General features: G+C 44.5%; 1 protein-coding gene across 2 annotated transcripts in view; it reads left to right on the top strand.

Moving 5' to 3' along the window:
- The first annotated feature begins 6,567 nt into the window (after positions 1 to 6,567).
- The window catches only part of SEC24B (SEC24 homolog B, COPII coat complex component), a 36,129-nt gene continuing 30,238 nt past the window's right edge, over positions 6,568 to 12,458 (top strand). For both annotated transcript variants that reach the window (XM_083571018.1, XM_083571017.1), the window contains exon 1: positions 6,568 to 7,065. In XM_083571018.1, coding sequence (XP_083427144.1) covers positions 6,939 to 7,065 — 127 coding nt within the window. In that variant the 5' untranslated portion in view covers positions 6,568 to 6,938. The remainder of the gene's footprint in view (positions 7,066 to 12,458) is intronic.

Below are 12,458 nucleotides of genomic sequence, written 5' to 3'. Positions count from 1 at the left end.
TCTGATTCAGAAGCTGAGTCTGAGGAGTCCCAGCCTGCACAGGAGTCCCCGCCTCCAGGGCCGGCTGAGCTGGGGCAGGGGCTTGAATCTGAAGGGCCTGCACCTGTGCCAGGTCCTCAGGAGCAGACACCAGATGTATCCACTCTGGCTCCAGAGGTGATTGAGGACCCATTGCCCGCAGGTGCGCCTCTCCCAGCCCTGGCAGGGGAAGGTGAGCCTCCCCCTGGGTCCAGTAACCCTCCAGCCTCTCCAGAGCTGCAGAGCCTCAGGGCAGAGAGGCGGAGGGAACTGGTTTCTCTCAGGAGGAGTGTTCACCTTAAGGCCAGGAGAGGCGGGTCACCTGTGGGCCGGGACCGCCCCTGGCCTCGGAGGAGATAAAGGCCAGTCAGCCCAGTCCCAGGTTGCGGGAGCAACGACGTTGGAAATCTGTTTCTGCCAGCACCCAGACCTGTTTTTCCGGAGTTCCCGACCACGCCCGGCTTCTTACTTTGGACCCCGCTTCCTCCTTGGTGGACAGTCTCCAGACCCTCGGCCCAGGACTGGACTTTGACCACGCCTCACGGTAACACCCCCCCCCCCAGGACCAGCACAGATTGTTTGGAGGACATGCGTCAATCATTGTTTTGTAGGATTTCACCTTCTGCAGAGTTACTATTTAAAATAGTTAACCAGGTTTATATGGTCCCAGTAGCTGCCTTAAAATAAAGTTGCTTGTCTTATTATGCATGCAGCTTTGCAAGCAAATGTGGAATGGTTTTCTGTAGTTGCGGTTTATTGCCAGGAGCAAGAAAAGGATAAATTGATAGCAAACCTTACCCTTTCAGAGACCACATTTAATCTTGCAGTTCTTTGAGAATAAAATCAAGTGCCCCTTTGCAGGAGAATGCCACCTATCTTTACACTCCCAGGAACAGTAAGGATCCACAGGTGTTCCTTTCGAGACTTACTGACTTAGATTAGTGCCCTTGTGAATCTGCATGTTAGTGGCAACACAACCAGCCAAGGGACTTTCCAAGTTTGACACTTGTGGATCAAGTATCCATTAAGCCCTTTGATGAAACTGTTCTGACTGCTGTCCAGTCATTTATGGACCTAGCTGAAATGTTTCATCAGAGCTCCTCACATACCAAGCTTCCTTCATTTCCTCCTCCTAATCCCTCCTTAAATACATTTCCTTTCAAAGCCTTCCAATGTCAATCTCCTGGCCAAGAGCATCTGTGCTGATTTCATGACGACCTAGCAGTCGGCTAGAGCTTGTTTAGGAGACAAGCAAGAGATCTGTGATCTGTATTTACCAGTACTTTTTAGCACCATAAAAAAGCCGGGGGGGGGGGGGGCAAACTACACAGCATTGGTCTGCTTGAAAGGTCAAAGACACATACAGTGGTACCTTGGTTCTTGAACGTAATCTGTTCTGGAAGTCCGTTCGACTTCCGAAATGTTCGAAAACCAAAGCGCAGCTTCCAATTGGCACAGGCGCAGCTGCATTGGACATTCGGCTTCTGAAAAACGTTCGAAAACCGGATGAGATGGTTAAATCAGCTATGATTAAATGGGCACAAGACATTGGTCATGACATTATGTTTGCTGACTGGGAACAGTTATGGACCACCGGTATAAAGTTTACGGCATGTAATGCCTTAAGAGAGAACATTATGAAAATGATTTATAGGTGGTACATGACCCCAGTCAAGCTTGCAAAAATCTATCATACGCCCAATAATAAATGCTGGAAATGTAATGAAACTGAAGGTACTTTCTACCACCTTTGGTGGACATGCCCAAGGATCAAGGTCTTCTGGGAAATGATCTATAATGAAATTAAGAAGGTACTTAAGTGTACCTTTCATAAGAAACCAGAGGCCTTTCTCCTGGGCATGGTGGGCCAATTGGTGTCAAGGAAAGATAGGACGTTTTTTATGTACGCTACAACAGCAGCAAGAGTTCTTTTAGCAAAGTATTGGAAGACACAAGAACTACCCACGCTGGAAGAGTGGCAGACGAAGGTGATAGACTATATGGGACTGGCTGAGATGACTGGCAGAATCCGCGACCAAGGGAAAGAGACGGTGGAAGAAGATTGGAAGAAATTTAAAGTTTATCTTAAGAACTGTTGTAAAATTAATGAGTGCTAAAATGTCATGGGTAATGTAAAACAGAATTGCAGTGACAAATAACTGGGTGAGAAAAAGGTTTAAAGAAAGTGACTTATAAGTAATTGAAATTAGGGGTTGCTGGAAAAGTTTAAAACAGGGATGCAGAAAAGGGAGGTATGGGGAAGTCGTTGAAACAAGGCTTAAGAAAAAGAGGTTATGAAATTATACGTGTTTATATGTTTGTTTGTTTATGTGTTGTTAATTGTATTGTGTCTTAATATATGTTGGAAAATCAATAAAAATTTATTTTAAAAAAAAATGAAAAACGTTCGAAAACCATATCACTTGCTTCCGGGTTTTCAATGTTCGGAAGCCGAAATGTTCAAGTACCAAGGCGCTCGAGAACCAAGGTTCCACTGTACACTGATGCAGCATCTGCAGACTTGAGAGTGCAGAGTCTCCTCCTGTTCACTTCAGTGGAAAGTGCAGTTCTGCCAGCTTCCGCAAAACAAAATGGCAGTAGGCAAACATTTCCCATCAGCCCACCTACTTCATTTCGAAACATCAGCCTCCCTGACATAGCTACGCTAGGACTGGAGAGCAGAAGGGGAGGCACTCGCTGGCTTCTGTATTGGCCAGAGGACCTAAGGTCACCAGGAGGTTGCATTCCATGTTTCTGAGAAATGGCATCAAGAGTGAGTCTAACCTGGGCCCACTCATGGACCAGAGAAGGAGCAGCAGCAGGGTAGTTGAATCTCCCCTCCTTGTCCGAAAGAATACTGAGCTACGACTAACCTGTTGTCCCTGGACAGTGGATGCAAGAGGAATAACAGAATTGCAATATACTTCAAGACATTCCTTTAATTCAAATACTTTCCCTGTATTTCTGTGCGTTCTGAATACATTAAAATTAAACCACAGCTCCAACATATTGATATAGGAATGTATTAGATAAAATGTAAAGAAATATACAATAATAAGAGTACATTCATTTGTAAAAAAGGAATATACAGTGGGATAGACAGGAAGTCTAGTGTGTTGGTATCTATATGATTTGGGGGGAATTTGTTTTTGTTTTTTCTCTTTGTTCTTTCTTTCTTTTTTGTTTCATTTTCTTTCTAGGTATATAAAATTTGTATATAATTTTTGTATACATCTTGGAAATTATATTAAGTCCTGTAATGTAATATGACAACATTTACCGATGTAATATAAGAATGTTAACAAATAAATAAAATGCAAATTCAAAAAATAAATAAATTAAACCACAGCTCCACACATGATTTTCTATACAGTGGTCCTGGCAATACTCCATTCCTGTTTCAAGATAAGAGGTGAGGAAATAATATTTTTATTTTGCAGCAATGTATTTTTAAAACCTCCACCACTGGCTAAAACCATGCCTCTTCACCCTGGCTGCTGATTATTGTTCATTCCCTGAATTGTATTATATTTTAATTAAAGTTTTAAAGTTTTATTATGAATGTTGTTGCTTCAGTGTATAGGTCTGTACATTTCTTTCTCCTGTTTTGTTTAGTATAGTTTAAAATGTATTGTGGGCTTCTCAGCACATATGCTATTGGTGTGCAACAGCTACCCCTAGTGGAAAAATTCACACTTCCTTGGAAATATCCATTGAAAACTGCTTTTCAACCTGGGAAGGAGAAAAAAAATCTTAGAAACTAAAAAAGTATGAAGAATATTTATTTATTTATTTGATAGTTTACATACCGCTAGAGTGTAAAAGACACACACACCCTTAAAGCAGTTTGCTAGACCATCCATGTATCCCTAGAGAAGCTACAGTGTGTCCCCTGAAGATTTGCAAATTATGTCCAATACTTTTATTATTATTTAAACTGGCTTTTAGCAGCTGCTAATGGTTTTTGTTGCCTTTGTTTTTTGAGTGAGGAAACATTTATTAAAAATTGTTCTCACTTTTTAAACACCAGGTCACTGGATCAATGTCCAGAACCTCTGAAGAAGATACTGAGACAGCGTTGGTTTAATATGCTGTGTCAACAATGGTGAACAGTTAATCAACCAAGCTTTCTTTAATTGGGTGGCTGCTCTAGAAGTAAACTGTATCCCAAGCCCTTAAATTGCATAAGACAAAACTGAAAAATGTGCACATTCCTGTGGGCCGCTGGTATGGCCACTCAGCCAAGTTTTCCTTTGTGATTGTGTTGATCTCTCCCACGTTGATGTCTGCTGGCCACAGGGGCATAGCAAGGGGGGTGCGGTAGGTGCAGTCTGCCCCAGGTGTTCCCACTGAGGGGGGTGGCAAAATGCCAGGCAGCACTCACCATGGAGCCTGCAGTGCGCCCAAGCCACACGTCTCTCCTAGGAGTGACGCAGTGGCTTGAGCACCCGCAGGCTCCATGCTATCCAAACGGTCCGCCTGTTGCCTCCCCCTCAGCTGTAGGGCGGCTGAGTGGGAGGAGACAGGCAGACTCCTTGGAGGCCCCGCGGTGCCCCCATGAGCGGCTGGCACCACCCCCGGGCGCCCGGTCCACTTGCTCCACCGCTGGCTGGCCATGACCTTATTTGCACTGAAAGCCTTAAATGTGGCTGGGAAACTTTTTCAGTCTGAATTCTGCATTCCTATCTCAGGCCACACATCCATGACAGGTGGCAAAAGTAGGTGCAGAGGCAAAAGTGGACAGAGCAACAAAAGTCAATTTTACCTTTGTCCAATAAGCTAGTTTATACATGCACACACTTTCCTCTAGCCTTCATCCTCTCAAGGAGGCATTGCCATTCCAAAGACACATGCCAGCTAGGCACACAGAATGTGAAGCAGCAGTGCGGCTTGGGGAGAGTTCTGAGGGCCAGGTAGACAAGCCTGAAGGGCCTGCAGTGGTGGTGTAGTAAGCCAGTGTGGTGTAGTGGTTAAGAGCAGTAGACTCATAATGTGGGGAACCAGGTTCACGTCTCCGCTCCTCCACATGCAGCTGCTGGGTGACCTTGGGCTAGTCACACTTCTTTGAAGTCTCTCAGCCCCACTCACCCCACAGAGTGTTTGTTGTGGGGGAGGAAGGGAAAGGAGAATGTTAGCCGCTTTGAGACTCCTTTGGGTAGTGATAAAGTGGGATATCAAATCCAAACTCCTCTTCTTCTTCTTCTGCAGTCCCCCTTCCCTGCCTTATATATTTCCAATGTTCCACAGGTCGAGGCCAAGATTTATACAAAGTCTGAAAGTTGTTACTGGTCTCATTTGTTGCTATGCTCCATTCGTGGTTTTGCATTTGTGCATATAAGCCAGCAGCCAGCAACAAAAACTTTCACTAAACCTCACTCATGTCAAGAATTAAGTTTGTTTGGAGAAGTTGCCTAAAATTTATGGAGAAACAATACTAACCCTGATTTTTTTAAAAGAGAACTAAGATAGAAAAGGTAGGATACAGCTGCACCCATTTCATTTCTCATTGTACAGCAAAAAGGGAACAACACCATTGAAGCATTATGCGGATCAAATAATTGCCTGAGTATTATTCTCTCTGGATTTTTTTTTTAAGGAAAGGAAATATTGTGCAGCTGGGGAAAAAGTTTACTGGTATTGATTAGAAACATTTTAGTCAAGTGCTTACATAAAATCATCACGGATTTAGCATTGCTTGAAACAGGATACAGACAATGTATGGCTTGATAAGTGTGCTCATATGTTGCTGGCTGAACAATGCCTTTAATTGTATATAGGCTGAATAGCCAGATCCTGCTAATGTGGCCCCATTCATTATCAATGAAGGAAAAAATGGATCTAGGTTCATATGGAATTTGCTTGGGAGTCTGGTGTTCCTTCTGCCAGCACATCTGGATTTCCTAGATAGTTTTAATCACAGGGTGAATGCTACATATGGAAGATAATTTATGAGGCTTTCAAAATAAATGCAAAAAAAAAAGCAAGCAGCAAACCACAGAAATACATTCAGCTACCGCTTTCTTATAAAAGAGGAAGAATGGGAGGGGGAAGTTCAGCACGCCAGCTTCCAGAGTCGTGCGGTTTTGTCCCTGATTTGAGGATTTTGTTTGGGGGACTGGAAAGGGCATGGATCCTCCGGATCTGTGCCTTCATCTTCTGTCCCTGACAAGCCTCCACTCTGCCCCCTCCTTGGCCCTACTGAGCTCCGTCTGCATAGCAAGGAAGGAGGCACACGACGTTTTAGTTCTCTCTTCCAGGTCAGGCTGCTTTCTGCGCCTGGATTGCACCACTCCACACCGCAGGTGGGGAAGTGCGGTTTTGATTGCGCCTCCTCTATCTATCCATATCTATCTAAAAGCCGTCCGCGAGCCGCAAAGTCAACTCAGCAGTTGTGGAGGAGCTTTAGTGAAGACTTTCGACTGGTAGCTTTCCATTTGCACACATCCACAAGAGGAACAGCAGCGCAATATATTCCAAAATACGACCCACCCACCCCCTGAAGCGGCGCGCTCCATTCCCCCAGCAAAGCACCGACCCTAATCCCGCTTCATTCTGTTACCTGCACGCATACAGGTGCAGCCCTCCCTCCCCCTTTCTAACAGCGGGCCTTTCCAGCACGCATGCGCGGAGTGCCGGGCGCTGACGGCGAAGAGAACCGCCAAGAAGTTCCAGCGCGAATCTTCCCCGTTGACGGAGGAAGCGTTCGCGCTGGCCGCCGCCTCTAGGGGTCGCTGTGGGCTGGGGCGGCTGCTGCTGCGAAGGAGCGGCGCCGGCGGAGACGTCGCGCGTCGGTTTCCGAGGAACGACGTCGCGAGTCCTCGGCGCGTTCCTCTCAGAGTCGGTTCCGTTGGAGGCCTTGCTTCTCCTCCGGGCCACGCCGCCGCCTTCCGGAGTAGCCGAGGAAGGGGAGGAGCCGCGCCATGTCGGTGCCCCCGACAGGGTTCCCCCCGTCGCCCCTCGGCTCCGCCGGCGCCTCCTTCCCGGGAGGGCCCAGCGTGGGGCCCGCCAGCCTCAGAGCCTCGGGCGGTGTGGGGCTGTGTCAGAACGGTAAGTGAGCAGCGGGGCCGGCCGGGCCCAGGACGGCGGAGGGGGGCTGAGGCTGAAGGGAGCGCGGGGCCTGGTGGTGGTGGGGTATGAGGGGTGGGGTCGGCCCACAGTGCAGGGGGCGAAGGTGGGAAGTGGGGGGGGCAGCTGGGAGGGGCAAAGGCAGCTCCTGATGGGAAGGGGAGGCGTGCCAGGCTGGCGGGAAGGGGTGATGCAAGGAGCCCCCTGGGGAGGTCCTGGGTTGGAGCAAGCGGGAGGTGAGGGGCGGGTTGTGGGGCAGAAAGAGGGGGGGAGGCTGACTTCGAGCGTGGAAATGTTAAAGGCTTTCAGGGTATCATAATTTCCATGGGGGTTTCTTTGGTGGTGGGATTTGCGCCCTGCTTTTGGGATTCTCCGCCCCCCCCCCGTCCCTATGCACCCCAAAGTTAGGTTCTGCACCCTGTATTCAGCAGTGGCAGGGCGGTTGCTTTTGAAAAGGCAACAGCACGAAGGCACGGCAGAAAACGGTATTGGAAGGCTTTGCTGGCTCAAGGCATGCACTCATACATACACGTTTATTTCATGGGATCTACACGCTGCTTGATTGTAACAAAACCTCAGAAGGGCCTTTGGGGCTGTAGAAGGGAAGACTGCCAAAATTTACAAAATATGTACAATACGGAGAGGTTCCATTTAATTGTTGTTGCTAATAGCCATTGGTGGTGCTACCCTTTGACTTTTTCCAATCTCCCATTAAAGTCATCTAAACTGGTGATCACTGACACATCTTTGAAGTTAATTATGCTTGGGATAAAGATGTACAGTGGTACCTCGGGTTACAGACGCTTCAGGTTACAGACTCCGCTAACCCAGAAATAGTACCTTGAGTTAAGAACTTTGCTTCAGGAACTTTGTTTTTTAAAAAGTGCTCCAATCCCTCAATTTTTGTGAGACTTTCTTGCACCTTTTCCAGATTTTTGGTGGCCTTCTTGACGCAGTACTGTCCATGTTCCATATTGCATCAACGCCATAAATTTATGGAAAGACATGAAGATAATGGCTCTTATTTTTAATTTGTTTGCAAAACAAATCTCTGACATCAACTTTTTTGTGCTGTTCTGTTCTAAATGGACACATTCATTTTCTTTATTGTGTAGATCAGTATTAGAGATTTTGCCCCAAAGTGTGATTGGCTTTACATTTGTTTGCATTAGATTCCCTCCCCCCCAATTTTGTACATTCACCTAATTTGGAGATTTTGTTTTTGAGCGATCTGCTTGTTTTTAGCTTGAAGGTAACTTTTTCTTACTCTGGGATCCTGAATAGAGTGCTATAGTTGTCATACTGTGGTTTTTCAACAGCTTTTTTAAAGCTATTTCCCAATAAAGTGTGTTTTGAGCTAATGTAAACAAATGTTCTTATCGTCAAACATTCTTACGTCATACAACACAGTCACTGTCTCAGAGTCAACCAGAGTTAAACAGATCCATGGAGGATACATAGTATACCTCTGAACATTAGGTGGTGAAGGAAACAGTGAGGGATGGCTGTTGCTTTCTACAGTTTGCATGCTTTGTAGAAGCAGCTGGATGGCTTTTGTTGGAAACAGGTTGCTGAACTAGTTGAGTCTTTGCTCTGATTCTGCAGAGCAGTAACTTTACACAGAACATACCACAGATAGTCTGCTTTGCTCCTTTTGGTTGGGAGGCTTTTGTTTTGTGAAAGATTCTCAGGTTAGATTGTATCTCTTTTGAACAAGTATGCATTATCAAAATTGCATATGTCTTGGCCTGTGTAGAATAAAGTTATTTGCTACAACAATGACAACAAAAACCATTTAGAGGGCTTAGTAAGATAGCTACAGATTTATATAGCAATTGAGCCCCCAGCCCCATTTTGGGCTAGGGAGATGGTGTGAATCTAATGTCACTCCGCATGAGGGGAATTTCCTATTCTGCCCACTGAACACCCAGCCAGGGTGAGCAGCATGGCTGAGGATGATGTGGTTGACCCACTGCTCTATTAAGCCTCACTGCTGCCTGGCCAAGGTTTGGATTTCAGTGTAAATTTGTTAACGTTGCCAAAGATTTGTGGAGTTTTCTCAAAGCTTTAAAGAAAGTATTTATGGCAAAAATACAAGTTTCTAAATACAGTTAAAATAACAAGTGCTGCTGACAGTAATGTAAGTTTGTTTGAATAAACAAACTTATCTAAAGCAGTTTACTCACCAGATATCGTGGTTGAATAAATCTTCATGAACAAAAGAAAGTCTTTAGCTAACGTTTAAAAGAGTAAGCCAAACCATGTATTTCATATGGTTTATTCAGTTCGAGGATTTTTGTCAGGATCCTGAGGATTCCAGAATTTTATAGCCCTCATTGTTGCAAGCAGGTAATGGCAAAGACTTCTCATGTGGTTTTCATTTTTTAATTATTTTGGCTACCCTTGGAAGACAAGACATTGTTAAATGTATGATAGTTTTTAGATACATGGTCTCAAAAGTATGGTTTTAGAAAGGCTTGTTTGCTTCTTGATGGACATGATTCTTGCTTGGTGGCAAATCATAGGGCATCACGTTACTGTTGTTAGCAGTTCTAATCTGTGGGGCCTTTGCCAGAGGTCTGGGAATGCTGTGCATATTAGAAATAAACTTTTGAGAGTAGTATTATGTAGTAGCTAGAGCTGAGATTTTTAGATGTCATAAACCTAGGCTGAATTCACTGTTCCTCTATTAAGGCAGAAATAAGGTGACTTGCCCAACATACATCTCAGAGGTCTCAGCGTAATCAACTGACTGACCAGTGTACATGTTCTTTGGGTAAATTGTGGGTTACATGTGACCAATAAACACATACCTGTCACTAAACTTAACTATTATTATTGTTGAAGAGTAGTGAGCAAGTTGTGAGTTCTTTATAGTTTCATGCTGTAGCAGATGGTTGAAGTTCCTATAGCTTATGTGTATACCTGCCCAGCACAATTGTTCTATGGTAGAGTCTTCCATACCACTCTGAGGGGTGGGGGGGGGGTAGGGACAGTACAAGTTATATACCTGCCCTCTTCCATTACAACTTTTCAGCTTTTCTTCGCCTGTAGATGAGCTAAGCATGCATGTGCACTAGCTATAACTGGTTGTAATGAAGGGAATCAGGTTTGCTTGGTGCAGAATCATATTGCAGCTGTTGCAAATAGGGCTGAGCCAAATGCGGAATGAATGTGTATCTTGGAGGGGGGGTGTTAGTAATGGGAGAGGAAGTGACTTGTTTGCTTTAGCGATAAGGTAATGCTCCCTGTTTTGCTGCATTGTGACAATAAACTTACCGTACGACAGTGCAGCAAAATGGTAAGTGTTGGCCCAGGTGTGCAGTTTGGTTGTGCTTCAGAATTCGTATTCTATCAGACAACTTATTGAGAGCAATATTGCACAAGCAGATTGTGGGCCCTTTTGGATGTAAAACTAAACACTAGTGTAGCATTACATGAGGTTTCTGCAAACCTCAACCTCTTGTTCACCCACCATTTGCCAGGGGAGGAGATTGGAAACATCTGCTTCCACTTTTTAACTAGGGTTTCCTCTTATGTCCAGATTTTGGGATGTCAAGTTAAAAGACAGGATCAAATTGTAGCTTATGATCCTGGGGTGTGGACTAACCACAGTTAAAAATAACCAGAGTCCCTTAAGTTCAGACATAATTGGGAACTCTCATTCATTAAAAGTGGAAGCAGATGCTTCCAGTTTCGTTCTCCTTGGTCTACAACAGAGGATCTGATTCAAGTTGACTGCCTTAGGTTGCTAACTGACATTAAGCCAGAGTTGTCTGATTTGGACATAATATGGAGTGCTAGCTTTAATACAAGCCAGAATTTCTGTGCCAAAGCTGGTGCATTAGGCTAGAATGGAGTGGGAGGTGTGAGAAAGCCATATACAGTGGTATCTTGGAACTCAAATGTAATCTGTTCTGAAAGACCGTTCGACTTCTGAGGCGCGGCTTCTGATTGGCCGACAGCTAGGTTTTTGCACAGTGGAAGCCACGTCGGATGTTCGTGTTCTGAGGAACATTCGAAAACCAGAGCACTTACTTCTGAGTTTTCGGCGTTTGGGAGCCGAAACGTTTGACAACAGAGCCATTTGAGTTCTGAGGTACCACTGTATTTCCATGGTGCCCATCTATAGCTTAATAGACTATGATTTATGAAGCTGTGGGCAAATATCCAAGTGTGACCATTGCAGATGAACAGGTGCAAAAGATTGAAGAGGGCGGTAGTCTGTGTTGGGCTTATAATATTCATCAAAAGTAAACTATGATGAAAAATGAAAAATTTGGTGGAATTCAAATACTTTATTACTGATCAGAATACTTAAGCTTGTTTCTCTGGACTCCAGGATAAAGTCCTGTTCTTAAAACAGTATGCCTGCTTAGTCCAACAGCTCTCTTAGGGGGTTTTCTCACTGTAGGAAAAGAGAATGGACTCTTTCAAAGTTATAAATGATATTTACATGCTGATATAGCTAAATAACTGAAAAGTTATATTGGCAGCAATCTAAAAATGTATACACAATTCATCTCCTTGTGCCTGCCCCTCCCAGCTCTGATGAGTAGCCCTTCCCTTTTCTCTGCCTGGAGTGAAGGAGTCAATAAGGATGAAGCTGAGGCTGTTTTTTAAATTTACTATTAGTACAAAGTCTAAAGGTGTGGAGATGCAGCAAGCTGGAGATGCTTCAAGGGGAGTTTTGGAGGGTGTCTAATTGGATTCCGTACTAGTTTGGGGGCATGCTGGGCTGAGCTTCATTTGAGTGGCAGGTCAGGGCTGTATATTTCTCTCCTTTAGACAGGCTTCTATGTCAGATGAGCAGTTTACAATTTTCAGAATGCTTGCTTTATCCTAAAGAGTAACCACTCCTTGTACAATTGCTTAGGTGGTTAGAAATGCAAATAAAATGTTATATATGCAGTACAGTAAGCAGAAGAGCCCTGGTTAAGTGAATGTTCAGTGTCTGTTAAACTCTGAGCCTATCTATGCATGGTTACTCAGAAGTTCAGTGGGACTTATTCCTATGTAAGTGTGTATAGGATTGTGCTCCCAGTAGGCTGCTCCTGGTGAGCCCACGTCTGAAATCAGCAATAGTTTAAAGTTTGGAAATGTTATAATTGGTAGATTGTATCCTCTCCTTTTAATAGGAGTTTTAAAAATAAAACTTGGACAATTCCGAAAGCCCCAAATGAATCTGATTTCATCATGACTTCTGAGTAGAAAACAAACTACTCTAGTGTTTCCAAACCTCATGGGCAGCGATTCAATGATCATACCTTGGGAAATAGAATCTAGTCTAGCCTATAAAAGCTCAAATCACAAAAAAGTTGATGGTCTTTACAGTGCTACAGGACTTGTGCTTCTTGAGTAACAGTTGTGGACAG

Source organism: Podarcis filfolensis (genome assembly GCF_964270895.1).
Source record: "Podarcis filfolensis genome assembly, chromosome: 9".
NCBI lineage: Eukaryota > Metazoa > Chordata > Lepidosauria > Squamata > Lacertidae > Podarcis > Podarcis filfolensis.
Note: the sequence above shows the minus strand (reverse complement) of the source record. Positions and strands in the feature narration are given on the sequence as shown.